The 17,563-nt window shown below is 31.5% G+C and overlaps 3 protein-coding genes and 1 non-coding gene across 13 annotated transcripts; 2 read left to right on the top strand and 2 right to left on the bottom strand.

Annotated features, from left to right (window-relative positions):
- Positions 1-518: 518 nt before the first annotated feature.
- On the top strand, positions 519-10,776 carry LOC124956047 (probable histone-lysine N-methyltransferase CG1716). 10 transcript variants are annotated; one of them, XM_047511409.1, is made up of 15 exons: positions 519-1,107; positions 1,766-3,568; positions 3,677-4,345; positions 4,425-4,544; positions 4,638-4,766; positions 4,964-5,165; positions 5,240-5,337; positions 5,412-5,577; positions 5,643-6,300; positions 6,430-6,487; positions 6,738-7,099; positions 7,203-7,981; positions 8,075-8,413; positions 8,486-8,653; positions 10,640-10,776. In XM_047511409.1, exons 2-14 carry the CDS (start codon positions 1,791-1,793, stop codon positions 8,639-8,641), a joined length of 5,514 nt encoding a protein of 1,837 aa, XP_047367365.1. In that variant the 5' UTR covers positions 519-1,107; positions 1,766-1,790; the 3' UTR covers positions 8,642-8,653; positions 10,640-10,776. The 10 variants fall into 10 exon arrangements, with proteins under 10 accessions (XP_047367365.1, XP_047367366.1, XP_047367361.1 ...); XM_047511410.1 differs by lacking the exon at positions 10,640-10,776 and adding an exon at positions 8,994-9,311; XM_047511405.1 differs by lacking the exon at positions 10,640-10,776 and having other exon boundaries at positions 519-746; positions 995-1,107; positions 8,486-8,857.
- Trnaw-cca lies at positions 9,840-9,911 on the bottom strand. Its single transcript has one exon. It is a non-coding gene; the product is annotated as a tRNA-Trp (tRNA).
- Positions 10,744-16,879, top strand: LOC124956050 (putative inorganic phosphate cotransporter). Its single transcript, XM_047511416.1, has 8 exons — positions 10,744-10,882; positions 12,612-12,745; positions 12,855-13,155; positions 13,265-13,503; positions 13,578-13,727; positions 14,206-14,583; positions 14,661-14,940; positions 15,113-16,879. The coding sequence occupies exons 1-7, from the start codon at positions 10,813-10,815 to the stop codon at positions 14,871-14,873; spliced, it is 1,485 nt and encodes a 494-aa protein (XP_047367372.1). The 5' UTR covers positions 10,744-10,812; the 3' UTR covers positions 14,874-14,940; positions 15,113-16,879.
- LOC124956053 lies at positions 15,031-16,475 on the bottom strand. Its single transcript, XM_047511420.1, has 4 exons — positions 15,886-16,475; positions 15,692-15,821; positions 15,322-15,618; positions 15,031-15,242 (listed from the first exon to the last, which is right to left on the bottom strand). The coding sequence occupies exons 1-4, from the start codon at positions 15,996-15,998 to the stop codon at positions 15,087-15,089; spliced, it is 696 nt and encodes a 231-aa protein (XP_047367376.1). The 5' UTR covers positions 15,999-16,475; the 3' UTR covers positions 15,031-15,086.
- Positions 16,880-17,563: the final 684 nt, after the last annotated feature.

The raw sequence follows: 17,563 nt of genomic DNA, 5'->3' as shown, positions 1-17,563 counted from the left end.
TAACTTTAGATATGTTGAGCTAGAAAAAATAGGAGACTACATTTTTCCAAGAAGAAGATTTTTTTATCATCCCAATCTATATTTAATATTTTCTTATTCGAATAATTCTTTTAATGTGTATATATGTATATATATATATTTTGCATAATAATTAAGAGAGAGAGAGAGAGAGAGAGAGAGAGAGAGAGAGAGACGTAAAGTAATCCAAATTTGAAAATGATTGAAAAATCTAATTCGCGTACGTGATTGGCCGAACCAAGTCAGAAGAAGGGAGTTTCTAGTATTGCCATTGGTTGTTATAAACGACCGGCCAATAGGAAGAATGTATAAAGAATTGCTTGAATTCACATTTAACAATTAAAGTATCTCTTTTAAAGATCAATGAAATATTTGCACGTATGAAATATTAACTAATCAGATGCTTTTCTAAGGGACATCAGCACACCGGAAGCAGAGGGCGCTGCAAATGTCCAATGTAAGGCGTCGCCATAGGATAAGCTTTAGTATAGTCTGAGACACGAGAGAATGAAGAGTTTCTAAAGAGCCTTACAAGCTCTTTCTATTTCCTCTCCTTGTTGTCTTTAGAAAATGATCGCATCTGTATGTTTTCTTTTTTATATTGGCAGCATTGGAAGAAACAAACGATGCTTGTGGCAACAACGTATACACTTATTCAAGTATCACGCGTTCCTTGCAATTTTGAGGATGACCTTATTAATATTTTTTCATACAAATTAAAATCTGTGGTTAGTTCTGTGAATTATTATTCGATATTATTCGTAGTGCTTTTACGTTAGTTATATTTGCATGTGCAACACGGTTAAATACAAGTGAAAATTCAACAACTGCAGCGATTTACGGGGTGTGAATTTGTGCATCATTGGATTGACATTAAACTGTTTTAAAGGAAAACATTCGAATGAAATATTTTAATTGCTAGAGTATAATATTTGCAATATACTTTTTTAAATGCTTATTTATCCGTTTGCTTTAGTCGAAAATATGGACGAATTACGAAGCAGACGAAGTGATAGATTCCTGTAAGTGATGTTCTCAAAATGACAACTGTTGGTAATAAATCGGGAGATATAATTTTTTAATTGTCCAGTGAGTATAACACTTTTTCTAGTTAGTCTTCTTTAGGGATATCTAACGATCAAAATAATCGGAATTCTTTTTTCTTCTTATCAGAAAAATTTATTTTAATTAACATTGATTTGCTTTAAATGTTCAATTAGAAAATTATTTTTTCAAATACACGTCACCAGTTATAATCGAGTTTCTTCGGTTATACATAAAATAAGCGTATTCCATGGAAAAAGTATCTCTCCAAGACGTAAACTTTACTTGATAATAATGATAATATTTGCAAAGTTTAACAATTATTTAATATCTCATTTTATAATGGACAACATTCGAATAGCTCATAATTTCTTTATATTATTTTTAATCATCATATATACCCGTATTTAATATCATATGCCATATGGCAATTACAAACTTGCATTTAGATTTACATATAGGTTATCCGTTAAGCATTAGATCCTATTTAGGATCTCATTTATAGGACTTTGTGTAGTGTCGCCAATAGTAAGTAAGGGCATCGAGGAGTAATTTATCACATTTTCTATCTATGAGGAAAAAGGACAAATTATCGTTGATCATTTAAAGAATATATCACAATGTAATTCTCTAGAGAACAAGTTACTCCTTTTAGAAACTTTTTTATTGGACTTTTCTCTTCAAGGTATTATTTTTATTACAGATAAATAAACATTTATGGGATCAATATGGCACGTAAGCGGAAACACGAAGTTAAGACATCCGTAAAATCATCACCCAAGTATACGCCCATTAGAAAGTCTAGCAGACAGATAGCTAAAAAGCAATTAGAAGAGAGGAAGATAAATGGAAAGATCTTGAAGACATCGTCCACTTCAAATGCCGAAGAATCAAGAAGCGTGGAAGAAATTGAGAATCAAATGGATTCAAAGAAGAATCAAAATGTACATAGAAAATATAATAGTCATAAAAACTTGTCCAATAGCGATGATGTATTAACCGATAATGTATGTAGTATATACAAAAGAGATGACGAAGAGAGCGATAGTCAAGATGGATTGGATAATCTGTTGGATCAATCGGAGAAACTTAGTCCAGAGGATGTACGTCAAATGGTTGTTGGTAATACAACAGAAAATAATGAGACTAAACTTGAATCTACGTCGAACGAAGTAGAAGTGTGGCCAGAAGAGGTAATAGAAGAGATAATTTGTGAGGAGATGGAAGTAGAAAGTGATGCCACAGTAACTAGTTATAATGCTCTAGAACAAGACAGTGGGATGGTGGTTGAACAAGTCCTATTGATGAATAAGGCTAATTTAGAGGGAGATAATTTTGTAGAATATACCGTTATAAAAAATGAAGATGGTACGCAGTCGATGGTGGTAGAGTCCAAAGTGGAAGGTACAGCTGGTAACGAGTATCAAATCATTCAGAATGGTATGAATAATTTACGTATGACTGTCGACGAAAAATCCACGCCAAGTGTTTTATCTTATAAAATGTCAGGTTCAAAGCATCAACATAATAAAGTAGCGTACGATATAGATAATAATTCTACTAATAAAAAGGTAATTTCGTTAGATTGTGCGAATAGTACTTATAAAAGTGACAAAATGGCCGAGGATATTACGAGAACGGAATCGTTTAAACATCGGTGCCTGAGTAAAGATCAGGTTCGTCGTCAAAAAGAGGAATCTAATTTTTTGAGCGACGATGCCAAAAAAGGAAGCAATAATTATCTATCTAAGCAAGAATATGAGGATCAACATTTAAGAGAACGTCAGAAAGAGATTGTAAAAGGGGATAATTGTTTTAAATCGGAAAAGTCGAATGTAGTGCAACCGAATCAGTGTTCTAAAGAGATAGAAAAGTTGGTTAACGATTTGTGCAGTGTAGAAAGTGTTAATTCGCCTGTAGAAACGTGTATAAATGTACAAAAAATATCATTGGTTAATGAAGATGACGAAAGCAGTTCATCGATATTAGATAAAATGGAACAGTTACATCGTTCAGCTAATTGTGAGTCTAATACTGATACGGTATATGTTTATCAGAAGTCAGTGGAATGTGTTTTGAAAAGTCAACAACGAAGTGTCTTAAAGTCAGACAATTTTACAGAAAGTGTGGCATGTGCAAGCGAGCTACCATTAAATTGTAGAAATTTACAGAAAAAGAAAACTAATCAAAAGGCTCCTCCTGATCATTTGCAAAATATTGAAGATGTATGCGCAGACAGTGAAGCAGATAGCAAAGTAGATAGCGAAGATATGAAATTAACCAGTAGCGGTGACAGTAGTAATGATACATTGTTATCAATAAATAATTATAAAATACCAGATATTGATACAAAAGGTGCTCAAAATAATATGAATGATCTTGACAAAAAGGTCGAGTTTCGAAGCCGTAGCGGTAGCACGGATACCACAGGTTCAGAAAGTGGCTCGAATAGTTCTGGCGTGCGAAGGAGCAATAGAATTCGCACAATAGGTTTAATGAAACAAAGGTAAACGTGTGTTATGTTATTCCTTCGATCTTAGCCCATTAAAATTCTTTCGATTGTTTTCCCTTTTATCTGTTAATTAAACATATAACGGTTTAATTATTTTTCTAGATCTCGAGGGCGTGGCTTGGTGACTAAATCAACTACAGAAATTTTGAAAGCTAATTCAACACAGGAGAAAGACAAAATAACTGCCCATATGACTACTGCTTCCTTAGAATCAAAGATTAATATGGATGGGCAATCTGTTGAAATACAGTGTGACAAGGAAAATAATGCTAACAAAATGCAAACCACGCACGATCCTCTGGCTCCTCTTGTAGCAAGTTTCAATACTTCTGGTTACAATTCGGATTCATTGAAACCAGTTAAAGTAAAATCCAGATGGCGAAGATCTAGTGAACTTGAAATGGGAGGATCTAGTTCGTCCATTTCCGGAACAGCAGCATTTGAATTATCAAATGCTGCTGTTACATCTGAATTAATAACACACGTGACAACTAAGTCCAATAGTGCTCCTCCAGGAGAATCTGCCTCTTTGGAACGTGGATCCGTAGCCGTATGTGGATCCATGAATGTACATTCTTATCCAGAAATTAAACAGGATAAAGAGGAAAATTTGGAAAATAATTCTTCTGTTAATTCGTTGACAACACAGGTCCCTAAAATTGTAGGAATAAAGACAAGTCCGATAATAACGGCCGACATTAAGAATAAAGAAATGGAAGAAAGATTAAGTCAATTTGAATATTTACGTGAAAATTTGTATCTTACCGAGAGGTAGGTTTGACTCTTTCGTACGTTTTTCATGTCTTTTTGTAGGAGAAAAAAAATCGCATTATACACATTTTTATATTAGATATACCAATAAGGAGACCAAAAGAATGGTATGCGATTGTTTTCTGACAGAAGAGGAAATAGAAAGAGGTGAACTTGGTTGCGGTGAGGATTGTCTCAATAGACTTCTCATGATAGAATGGTATACAAATTTATAAATTTGTAAATTTAAATCTAATTAAATATTGTCAAGAGTATAATTAAGTTAATTGTTAAATTTTTACGTGTATTGCAGCGGATCTAGATGCGTAGTCGGCGATAGGTGCACTAACAAAAGATTTCAAAACTGTGAATATGCAAAGTGCGAAGTCTTTAAAACGGAGAAAAAAGGATTTGGATTACGTGCAGTGGCTGATTTAGACGTGTTAGTGTTTATCAATATAATTTAAAATTTTGTGTTTTGCCAATATATCTTACAAAGTTTATATTGTTATAATTTTACCTTTTTCCTTCCTCTTTTTTTTTTCTTTTTTTTTTTTTTTTTTTTTTTTTTTCCCTTTTTTCTTCTCCCCCTCCCCCATTTTTTCCCTTTCTTTCTCTTTCTTTGCTTTTGTTTTATAGAGGAGAATTTATAATGGAATACGTAGGAGAAGTTGTGGACCCGAAAGATTTTCGCCGTAGAGCTAAAGAATATTCCAAAGACAAGAACAGACATTATTATTTCATGGCTTTAAAGTCTGATCAAATAATAGATGCTACTATGAAAGGGAATGTTTCGCGTTTCATAAATCACAGCTGTGATCCAAATGCCGAAACACAAAAGGTACATTTTATAATACTTGTCAAGGAAAATCTTTAGAATATATTGCCTTATCTACGTTTACAATGACGTTGCAGTGGACCGTAAATGGTGAATTGAGAATAGGATTCTTTATAAAGAAGTTCATAGCCGCTGGAGAAGAGATTACATTTAATTATCATTTTCAACGATATGGGTACGTAATTAATAGAAATGTAGAATTAATAACAATGCGACCATATTTAATGAGCAATATCGTGAAATATTCAGAAAGGAAGCGCAAAAGTGTTTCTGCGAAGCTCCTAATTGCTGCGGTTGGATCGGTGATACGCCTGAAGAAGAAATAGAAAAAATCGAGAAAAAGGAGAAACGTGAGAAAGATGCTAGAAAGAAGAAGGAGGAGAAGAAATCAATGGATTATATGGAGGATGAAGACGTATGTTATTATTTTTATTATCAATTCAATAAAATATGATATCGTTCTCTTACTTTTCTTTGCAGTTGGAAGAGGAAATAGACAAGTTATGCTCGGGTGGTTTGAAAAATCGCGCTCATACTTTAACTTTGAGTCGCTTGATGGTTCGAAGTAGAGAATTGAAACATAGAACATGCCTGTTGCGTTTAATACAAAGCGGGGAACAACCGTGTAGAAGATTGTTCTTAGATTATCATGGTCTTCGTTTAATATGGAGCTATGTTATGGATATTGCTAAGGACGAATCCGAAGAGGCGCAACAATTTCGTCTGGAAATTCTAAAGACTTTAAATACACTGCCAATACCTAACAAAACAATGTTAATGGATAGTAAGATTTATGGTGTAGTAGAAAAATGGTCAAATCGATTATATTTATCACCAAATGGAGAGTCACCGGAAGATGATCAAGTCAAAGTAAAGAGATCATCCGACGAAGGTAACAGTTGTTATAACGACGGTGGTACGAAGAAAATTTTGGACAATTTGAGCAACATTCCATGTTTAACCGAAACTAAAGTCGAACATTCAGGAATAAATGAAATCAAATCTGAAAGTACAGATCAATCTCTTATTCCTGAATTAGCGTCGACGTTATTGGCCGAATGGTCTAATCTAAAAGAGGTCTTCAGAATACCCAAAAAGGAAAGAATCGAACAGATGAAGGAACATGAAAGAGAAGCAGGTCATTCTTGTTGTCTTTTTTCTTTTTTTTTCTTTTTTTCTTTTTTCTTTTTTTTTCTTTTACCAGTATAACTCGAGAAATGTTACATCATTTGTTTTATTTATTATTTAATTTATCTTATACTTTTAGATCGCGGGTATAGGGAAGAGCTCGAAAAAGATGAAAAAGCTGGAACGTCCTACGAAAGGTAAATGTATCGAATGCCTCGATATTTAGAAGATCAAAAATGTGTGTGTGTGTGTGTGTGTGTGTGTGTGTGTGTGTGTGTGTGTATATATATATGTATGTATGTATGTATGTATGTATGTATGTATGTATGTATATATGCATCTAGCAAATATAATGGAGTAAATATTCTCTTTCCTACTATATCTGTAATTGTGTCGAATAGTGAAACAAATAATCATATCATTTTCAATAATAAATGATTGCTACAGACATAGGTCCGATAGGTATGGAAGAGCCGAATTAGACAAACGTACGGATAGAAGACGAGGAAGAGAGTCTCCAGAATTTGAACATAATAGAACAAAAGATAAGAAAGGAGAAGAAAGAAGTAGTTTAGTTCCTATACCGAGGATGACAAAATATGAACGTAGACAATTATTTGCTCTGAAAGTAGCCAAAGAAGAGGAGGAGAGGCAACGTCGTCAGCAACACGATTCTTGGCAAGAACACGAAGCAAGATGTTTAGCTTTGGGTATAGATCCACATTCTACTGCTATGTTAGATCCACAAACTGGTTATCCGGTATTTTATAATCCAACGCTTGGCCAATGGCAGCATTATTCTGCCCAAGGTAATTTCACGGAAAATAATGTTTTGCTTTGCAAAATCCTTCTATAGATTTTTTTTTCCATTTATATCGTTTCTTTTCATTAACTATTGATATTTTTATTCAGAAGGAGATATCGCACAGCAATGTACTTCTACGTGCGTAGGAGGAAATCAATCTCTATCGACTTCGAGTACTATAGTATCGCAAAATCCTCATGCGTTACAATCAACAATAACTTCTGAAATATCCACTGGTATAACTGGTACAACTGCCGTTCCCTCAAGTGTACCACCCGTAGTGTATTCCTTAAATCAAGCATCTGCTTTCAATCAGACGACAACTTCATATTCTTTAATTTCACACCATCAACAGTATCCGGAAGGTCACTTGTCGATCGCAAGCAACTTGGTACCTGTCCATGGTGTTTCGCAACCTATCTCCATTCAGTCACAATCACTTTATGTTGACAAAACGACAAACTCTCAACAATTTCCTGTCAATGCTTCTACCGATACTATTTCCAATCAGGCGGAAATACCACCCATAGATTTGCCACCTAAATGGAAGAGTGCGATAGATGCTAGAGGCAGAAGGTACTACTATCATATAAAAGAAAGAGTATCGCAATGGTTACCACCGCCACCGGACCACATAGGTGTCCAACCAGATTCGTCATCTACTTCAGAATCCAGTGACGATTCAACGTCCTCTAACGAGGATGAAGAAGATCTTGATGATGACCAAATTGATAAGAAAGAAGAGGATGTATATTTAGATGCTGGTACCACAGAAAAACGTAATTCTACAAAAAAAGTTAATCCATTTAATACTCCAGTTGGTTCGGCTCTATTTCCTGAAACCAAAAAGCGAAGAGATGGTTTGGTACAAGAAAGGATCATTAGTGTAATTATTTTCTTCTTCTTCCTTTTCCTCTTAAAATCCTTAAAAAATCCTCAAGGGGAATAATATACCTCAACTATTGTATTTAAATTGCAGCCAAGAAGAGAAGAGGATCGTATTGGTCATAAAACGTATAAGGAATTAAAAGAAAAATTACGAAGGCAGAAGGAAAGAGCAAGGCTTAAAATGCATGTTGATAAACTTAGAAAACATAGACGTAGTAATAAATCGAAAGTTCATTCGAGACATTGGCTGAATAAACCACAATCAACATCGTCCGATTTCACTAGCAGCATGTCGGAAAGAAAGATTAAGGATACCTTCAGAATAAATATGGCCAATGTTATGGTACATTTCTTAAATCCGTACAGAAAAAATGATTGTAAGCAAGGTCGGATAACTAATACGGAAGATTTTAAGCATCTTGCGAGAAAGGTAAAAATATCTTTTGATAGAATATTTCTTTTTCCTTCATTTCTTTATTAATGATTTCTTCATTAATTTCAGTTAACGCATTTCGTACTCGCGAAAGAGCTGAAACATTGTAAAAGTGTGGACGAACTACAATGTAATGAAAATGTTAAACACAAAGCTAAAGATTTTGTGCGCAAATACATGAGTAAATTTGGCGCAGTATATCAGAAAGGGACAGATGAAGATTAATTGTTTGTATATGTACGAAATGAAATTGTTATTTATTATATGCCAACTCTATCCTGAACGTTATCAGTTCCTTATATATATATATAAAAATAATTTTCCTCTTTGTAGATATATCCGGAACTATATTACTACCGTAAAATAGCAAAAAATTGTATATGTGTGAAAAACTTTTCTATAAGTTAGTAGCTAATAAAATAGCAAATTATTAATTTCTCATATTAATATGTATAAATTTTACACACTTTCTCTCTTCTATGTCGTCTAAAATGCATGGATATTTTATTTCCAAGTTAACGTATTGTACGGTATGTTACTACATTTACATTTTATTTTCTGTGAAACTAAAATTTAGATCTGCTACTGCATTACTTAGGAGAATGGAAGGATCTGTTATTTTTTTTATAATTTACTGGAGTTTATCATTCCGTAAGAGCTGAATCACTTGGAATAATGTGTCTGTGTGTGCGTGCGCGCCTGTCCTCGTGTATATACACGACATCGTGTATATACACACACACACACACACATCCACTATTATATGCATCATATAACAAAAATTGCAACGATTTTACAACAATTTTTTTTTCAACGATCATTAATAATTATTTATTCGAAAAACTAAACGAACAAAATCAAAAGAGATTCAGTGTTCCTTATTATATGCCTTTGTCTCATAGATCTTCGTCTGTTGGTACAAAAATCAAGTCTGTGATGCACACGGTATGCAAATGCAATAATAAAAAAAAAAAAATAAATGCAGAGTATTTTAAATAAAGGTAATATTCTATGCGTAAATATTTGAAACATTATATTTCCATTGGATTTTTTTTTGTCGTAGTCGATTATACGATGTTATCTTTAATACTTTGTAACAATATATAATGGATATATCATTTTTAAGATAGATAGATTTAGCACGTTTAAGAGAAGAAGTACTTTTTATTTTTCTTCTCAGTTTTAAACTTTTGAACGTATAGAAAAAAAAAAGAAAGATAATGTATATACATACACACATACACACTTGGTATCCCTTTATACTTTATATATATATATATATATCTCCATCATTTTGCATGAGATATAATAAGAAAGAAAGAAAGAAAGAAAGAAAGAAAGAAAGAAATAATACGGAGGACATGGATTTTGCACAGTTTATTTTTTATAATAATTTGTGGGAAGAAAAAAAAACTATTCCTCATGACCCCGACGTGATTTGAACACGCAACCTTCTGATCTGGAGTCAGACGCGCTACCGTTGCGCCACGGAGTCACATGTTCATGAGATTGCAATAATATAGATAAGTTGGCAAAATCAACATTAAAATTATAAATTTAAAAACTATTTTTTTTTTTTAACGTTATTACAATTGTTATTGCTGCTAAAAAATAAGACAAAAAGTATATTACATATAATCTTTGCTTTTAAAAATCGATATTATTGATGTAAAAGTTATTAATTATATATTTGATAATTTATCGCATTCCAAATGCACATATCGCATCTATATCTGATTTGAAAATTAAAAAAAAAATAAGAATGGAAGAAAAAAGAATACATTTGTTGAGATACTTATTATCTTTATAGGGCAGAAAAAATGTTCATTATTGATAATCAACGATAAAATAATTACATAGAACGATTAACAGTGTAAATAAAATCTTGTATAAAAATTCTGTTCAGAGATAGCATGCTCTTTAAATATGTTTAGTATAACAAAAATTAATTCGATATACATATGAATTTTTGTTAATCATATCTATAATGTAATCATACAGTAACTAAATATCATAGTTATTAATATATTATTGTTATTGTTATATATTATTATTGATATTAGATAAAATAGTCTCTGTTATGAATGATTTAAGCAAAAAAAATTGTTAAAAACTTAAAATATTATAACGATTAATAATTCTCTTGTTATATCGATTCCATTTTAATGTTAATTGTTATTAAATCATTATTACACTCTTCTAATATTTTTTTCTCTCTTTTAGTTAGAGCAAAATAGAATAGCAAAGTTACGAATGCAAAGGATAAAGGAGTGGGAGAGTTTTCGACGATCGAGTATAAAACGACAGTACTTAGAACGACAGATTGTAGTCATTTATTGTTCTGTTAACTTGGAACGTGCTACCAGAGACGAGTATCAAACAAAGCCGACGTGAACATGGGGTCCGTACGCAATAAAAGGGTTTCGATCTCCGAAATGATGAGAATACCCCCCATCAAACCTAAAGGTACTATATTAAATATAAAAAATAAATGTAAAATTATATTTATATTTATTAATTTTTTATTTAAACAAAAATCAATCAGTGATTTTCAAGTATTAAAAATATACCTACACATACGATAATAAGATATCTATAATATTGTAATATAAATAGAATAATGATAATGTAACAGTAGTAAAGCAGAAATTAATAACAGTAAAGTAATCATTTTTTATAATATATTATAATATATTATTAAAATATTAACTTTTACGCGCCGAGTTCATTACTTTTATGAGCCGATTTCTACAATATATATGTGCTTCTGTTTGTGCGTGTGTGTATATATATATATATATATATATATATATACATACATGTATTATACATATATGCATGAAGCATAATATTTAATACATTTATTGATTGACACATTTGATTCCATTATCAGTTCGACCTCAAAGTGTTTGTATAATCGCGTTTGAGATGTAACTTAAGATTAAGCTTCAGATAAGATGTTATTTATCAAATCTGTTAAATAAGATTAAATCGGTCCAATTCGCCCGGTGACCGTTCTTCTAATCTATAAAATTGTGCAATTTATGTATAATCAATGAAATTTGCATCATATATGATTATTACCATATTTAATTGTCAATCGCTAATGTTTACATTACTATATATATATATATATATCAGAAACACATAAGAGTAAAATTACCAATGCTAATCGAGGTTTTCTTTTTATTTCATCTATTTTACTTATTTATTTATTTAGGTGTACAAATATATATAAATTTTACAAATTGTACATCGCAATCCATGCTGAGTATATATAAGCAGGACTAGAGAAAAAAAAGTACAGTAAACTAATTAATTAAAATTACTAAAATTAAAACTAACTTATAAATTATAATTTGTTATATACTTCATATAAAATCATCACTTAATTAAAATGATATTGGCTGGTTGCATAAATTATTATTATTATTATTATTATTATTATTATTATTATTATTATTATTACTTGTGATTTCAGAAAAAAACGTAAATATAAGTAGTTACATTGAAAAAATGTGTACACGCGATTATTTCCCTAAGTATTAAAAGTCGAATCTTTGATGTTATCTCGTCAATTATCATGACGACGTGTTTCTCTCTTGACACGAAACAACATTCGTCTGGAATACCTTATTGCGTTTTTAATACTTAGGGAAATAATCACGTGTATATATTTAAACCGGACATACTGTACATTTCTAAAAGAGCACGTAGAATCGATTACGAGTAGTCCGCATTCTTTACATTTTTCGATAGCACAAGATAGAATGATTAATCGTTTGGTCATTACCGAGAATCTTTAAAAGCGATATTCGCAAAATTATATATTTCATTTTTCTTATTAAAAAATTTGATTTACGAAGTTTTATATAAAACTTTTTAAAACAAATTTAATACCCTAATAAATAATGATGAACATTCTTTCAGATACTTTATATACGGATAGAATAATGTCTCATCAATTATATATTAAATTTTCTTTCTTTTTTATGATGTTAGAAACATTATTTATAAAATAAATTCATCATTATCATTATCGTTATGTGCTATCAATGATATTACATAACAATATTGTCTAACATCTTATTAATGCAGGTATGCAAGTATTAGAAAAATCATCTAAGTTGTATAAAAGATTAAGGTCGTATTATAATTTGATAGGTATGACGTTCGAATATTTGTCTGATTACAGCCCTCTTTGGATGTAGACACGTACAGGTACTATTCATGACCTTCGGTTTCTTGTCCTGTTATGCTGTCAGGGTTACCATGTCCGTGACCTTGGAGGCGATGACCAATTCTACCAAAGCTAATCCACAATTCGAAGTACGTAATTTTCTCTCTCTCTCTCTCTCTCTCTCTCTCTCCCTCGTTAATCTGTGTTCAAATCCTCTGCGATCAGAATCAATACTTTTGTTATTTTTTCAATGGGCAGGAATTTCATTGGGATCAGAGTACCAAGGACACCATACTGAGTTCATTCTTTTGGGGATACATATGTACTCAAATACTCGGTAACGTCATTGCTCAACGTTGGGGAGCTCAAAAAGTTTTGTCTGGTGCTCTTATTATCAACGGATTACTGACACTTTTAGTTCATTCTGCAGCCCATTATGGTGGTTGGAAATATGTTTGTGTTACCAGAATTATTGCTGGTTTTGCCCAAGGTACAGTCATGCCGACCTTACATACGCTCTTATCTAAATGGTCGCCGAGCGATGAAAGAGGTAGATTAGGTCAGTTTCAACGTTAAGTTATTTAATTTTCCCTCCCCTCCCCTCCCCTCCCCTCATTTATTTATGATAGTGGAATAATATAAAACTATTGTTAATAACTATATTTTAGCCACATTTGTTTATTCCGGTGGTTGGATTGGAAATGTCATTTCTCTTCTAAGTTCTGGATACCTTTCTGCTTCCGTTCTTGGCTGGCCAAGTTGCTTTTACTGTTGGGGTATTATAAGCTTAATAGCTGCACTTTGCGTCATCATTTTTGTCAAAGAATCACCTGCTGATCATCCAAATATTCCATTGGATGAAAAGGAATTCATCGAAGTCAGCTTAGGTGTTACCGAGACCGATCAGGTAACGATCAATTGTTCGTAATTTGTTTTGTTAATAAATGTTATACACGATTATTTATTTTTTTTATATTATAGAAATTATCTACTCCTTGGGTCGCTATATTAACGTCTGTACCTGTTTGGGCTCTTCTTATTACACAATCGGTTCAAAATTGGGGATTTTGGATGCTGTTAACTAAAATGCCTTCTTATATGAATTCTGCTCTTGGTTATGACATACAACAGGCAAGTTTTAATATAAATTCTAAATATCAAATTGACTTTTCAATTGCATGGATTAAATTGAGACAAATAAAAAAATTTGAATTAAATTTTTAATTGCCCAAATAAATGCTTTTTGTAACTGAGCAGTATACGGCCATGACAATCTATTTATACACGATCATACGAGAAGAATATTAATTAAAATCATTGTAATATCTTAACCGCTTGAAAAAAAACGCAAATAACGAATTCAATTAATATGCGGGACAGTATTATTCGATTATGATTCAATGCCGATATATACCAGTAACGTCTTATAGGCGCGCTACGTTAACCGAATGCAACTACCTCCATTAGTGAATTCTTAGATTTGCGGTTACTGTCGGTCAAGATCAATTACAATACAGTTTAAGAATATCAATTAGTTTGCTTGTAGAATCATTTATCGACCGTAATGTGATACCAAACGGATAAAAAACATTTGTTTGGTTCTTTTCAGAATGGAACAATGTCAGCATTACCATACTTGACAGCATGGATTCTTAGTTTTCCATTCAGTTATTTTTCTGATCTTTGTATCAGAAAGAAGATTATTACCTTAGAGGTTTCGAGGAAAATATGTAATACTATAGGACAATGGATTCCAGCCATTGCTCTTATTTGTTTGGGTTACATTAACAAGGAACAACCTGAACTTGCTGTTGCAATTTTAATTATTGCAGTAGCTTCGAATATCGCTGCATATTGTGGCCACAATGTTAATCATATGGATCTCAGCCCTAATTTTGCAGGTGCTCTAATGGGTTTTACCAATACCGCTGCAAATATCTGTGCTATCTTAGCCCCTTTAATATGTAGCGTGATCGTTCCAGATCCGGTTAGTAATACATATTTATCTTTATCATTTATTCTATTCCATGTTACTTATAATATTTCTTTTCATTTGATTCACAGTCAAATATTCTTCAATGGAGAAGTATATTTTTCCTCTCTGCTGGTCTTTATATAATAGGAAATCTTATTTTCGTTTTGTTCGGTAAAGGTAAAGTACAAATGTGGAACGATCCAGTAAAAAAGCAAAAACAAACTACGATGTATCAGATAGGAGAAATAATGGAAGTTGATAATTCTGAAATACAAAAAACAAATGATCCAAAGATTCCATGACAAACATATTATTTCATAGAATAAAATGGCTTTATTGTAAAATATTTCTAACGTAGAAAAGTAGATTGTAAGTATATTTAAAACATATTTAATATTTATTAAAGTTTTTTTTTCTTAAAAGATGTATATATATATATATATATATATATATATATATATATATATATATATATTCTTTCACAATTTTCCACCTTATAAGAGTGTGAAAATAAATTAATTTTTCTTTAAATGTTCTTTAGATATGGTCTTCCATATTGTTCCCATTAAAAACACAGTTCCTATAATAGTTGTCAGTAATGTAATGCAAGTGACGCAAGACAAATAAGATGTATTTCCTATGGGTATTGTCCATATGTAATCTACCTCGTCCTATTAACACGGACAAAATAAATTTATAATTAATAAAGGACCTTAAAATTTGTCCTTTTCGGATTAATTAATATCTTACAATATCATATGGTATTTCTCTCCATTTTGTCATCATACTGGCACATGATGGACATATATCTACTTTAGAGACTCTATACTCTTTAATTCTTTCCTTGCAACCTATAAGTAAAACAGGTTTTTTTAAAACAATATTTTCATAATCACCATTCTCTTTAGGATACTGGTATCGTTGATGAATTGGTAAAGATGCGGTACATATGCCATTATTTATAAGGCTACAAAGAGTAATATTCTGAGAGTTTGCATTCTCCATGAATAATTCCACATTTTTCTCTCCCACAGAGCATATGTTAATCTAGAAGATTAATAAGTAAAATGTAAATTATGTTAGAACGTTGATGAAAAATATAAAGAGCATAATTAATTACCTTATCGGCCCTTCTCAGATCTGCTAACTCATTAATGTTTACGTAGAGAGCCGAAGGGAGTACAAAATGCAATGATATATAACAATTGTTCGTAGTAAAATTATTTAGTTTGATGTGATATGTGAAGTTTCTGTAAATAGAATCAGATGAAGGTAAAGACCGAAGAAAGATATTTAATTTTTCCATTTTCTAACCTATGAAAACCAGAACCATCAACGTGCAACTGTACACGAGCACTTATTTCTCCAGACACTGAAACTAATTGAAATATAAAAATATAAACGAAAATTCTTAAACGATACCACATAATAGAAAATATTTTCTATTCCTAATATTTAATTCCAGAAGTTCCTATATAAAATCGAACTTGATAACAAATACATTATATATCTTCGATATACATTCAATCTGTAAGATCATAGATGGCATCAAAGAGATAGCATCAAATTTAAAAATGAAATTGTGCAAGAAGGAACAGATAAAATGTTATATTTTGCTTTTTATTAAATTTATTCTTATTACCAGGCATGATTAAATGATATGGAATGCATTATATATACAAATTATTTACCGGGAATTTATTATAAACATGATTATCATATAAATATTATTCAAAATTTTAAGGATAATGTAAAGTATAAAAGTAAATAACAATAAAAAACGCAATACTACATAAATAATATATATTATTTATCCTTATTGATGATCTTCCCCTGTGGGTCGGGGACAGAATATACTCACAGTATTCCCTGCTTGTCGTAAAGGGCGACTAATAGGGGTTGATTGTTGGGCGGCTGTCAACCGAATCTCGTAAAAATCCACTCGTTACGGGAACTTTAGAAAGAAAAGCCGGACTGCTGATAATAAAAATAAACAGATGAAAATAGAAAGCTCGTGAGAAAATATTAATTTAAAGGAAAATAGAAAAGGAATAAAATATCGAATAAAATGAAATGAAAACGAAAAAAAAATATTCATCCGTTTATTATAAGTAATGCAATGAATGATGTCATAAAAGTGTAGTCGTAAGTAGACTGCATAATGTGCATAATCCATTCGTAATATAGAAAAAAAAAAAAAATAGAATGGAAATAAACTGGGATAAAAAGAGTAAGAAGAGAAACTGGGATAAATGAGAGAGAACGAAGAAATAAGAATGAAAGAGAGAGAGAGAGAGAGAGAGAGAGAACGAACTGGTTGAAGCCTCAACGTAGAGCTTCTATATTGCCGCCAGGAAACGAAAATAGCTGCTGTCAGATCCCCAGAAGGTACAGAAAAGAGGTGTAGGTAAGGCAAAAGAAGGACAAAATAAGGTACGAGATGTGACAAGGTAGAAAGATAAAATACATAGGTGCAACAAGAATGAATAGAGTGACATGGAATAAGGATAGTATCTGCTAAGACTTTTGCAATAATATTATGCCAATTACCTATATAATACCTATGTCTTATGTAATATTTAAACATAAATTGTAGGACATAGATATTTTTTCATGAATTTGTATTTTATAAAAACAATGTTCTTCGTTTAGGTTACAATACATTAATTCATGATTTATTATGATTTAATCGATTTTTAGGCTAAACTAGATATAGATCATGTTTTCAGGTAATATTCATTAGGATTGATTTGTTTTCTTTTTTCGGTTAATGTTGAAGTTTATTGGATATTTATTAGAGAAAAAAATTATAATCTTTTATAATGAGCTCTCTATGTTATAGGTATCTGAAAAAGAGACGGAAAGAAAGAAAAAAAAGAGAGAGAACGGACGAAAGAGAGAGAGAGAGAGAGAGAGAGAGAGAGAGAGAGAGAGAGAGAGAAAGAGAGAGAGAGAGAAGTTTTACATCCGCGATCCTAAACTTCTTTGTAGG

The sequence above is a fragment of the Vespa velutina genome, chromosome 20 (genome assembly GCF_912470025.1).
Source record: "Vespa velutina chromosome 20, iVesVel2.1, whole genome shotgun sequence".
Classification (NCBI taxonomy): Eukaryota; Metazoa; Arthropoda; class Insecta; order Hymenoptera; family Vespidae; genus Vespa; species Vespa velutina.
This window is presented reverse-complemented; position numbering and strand designations above follow the sequence as displayed.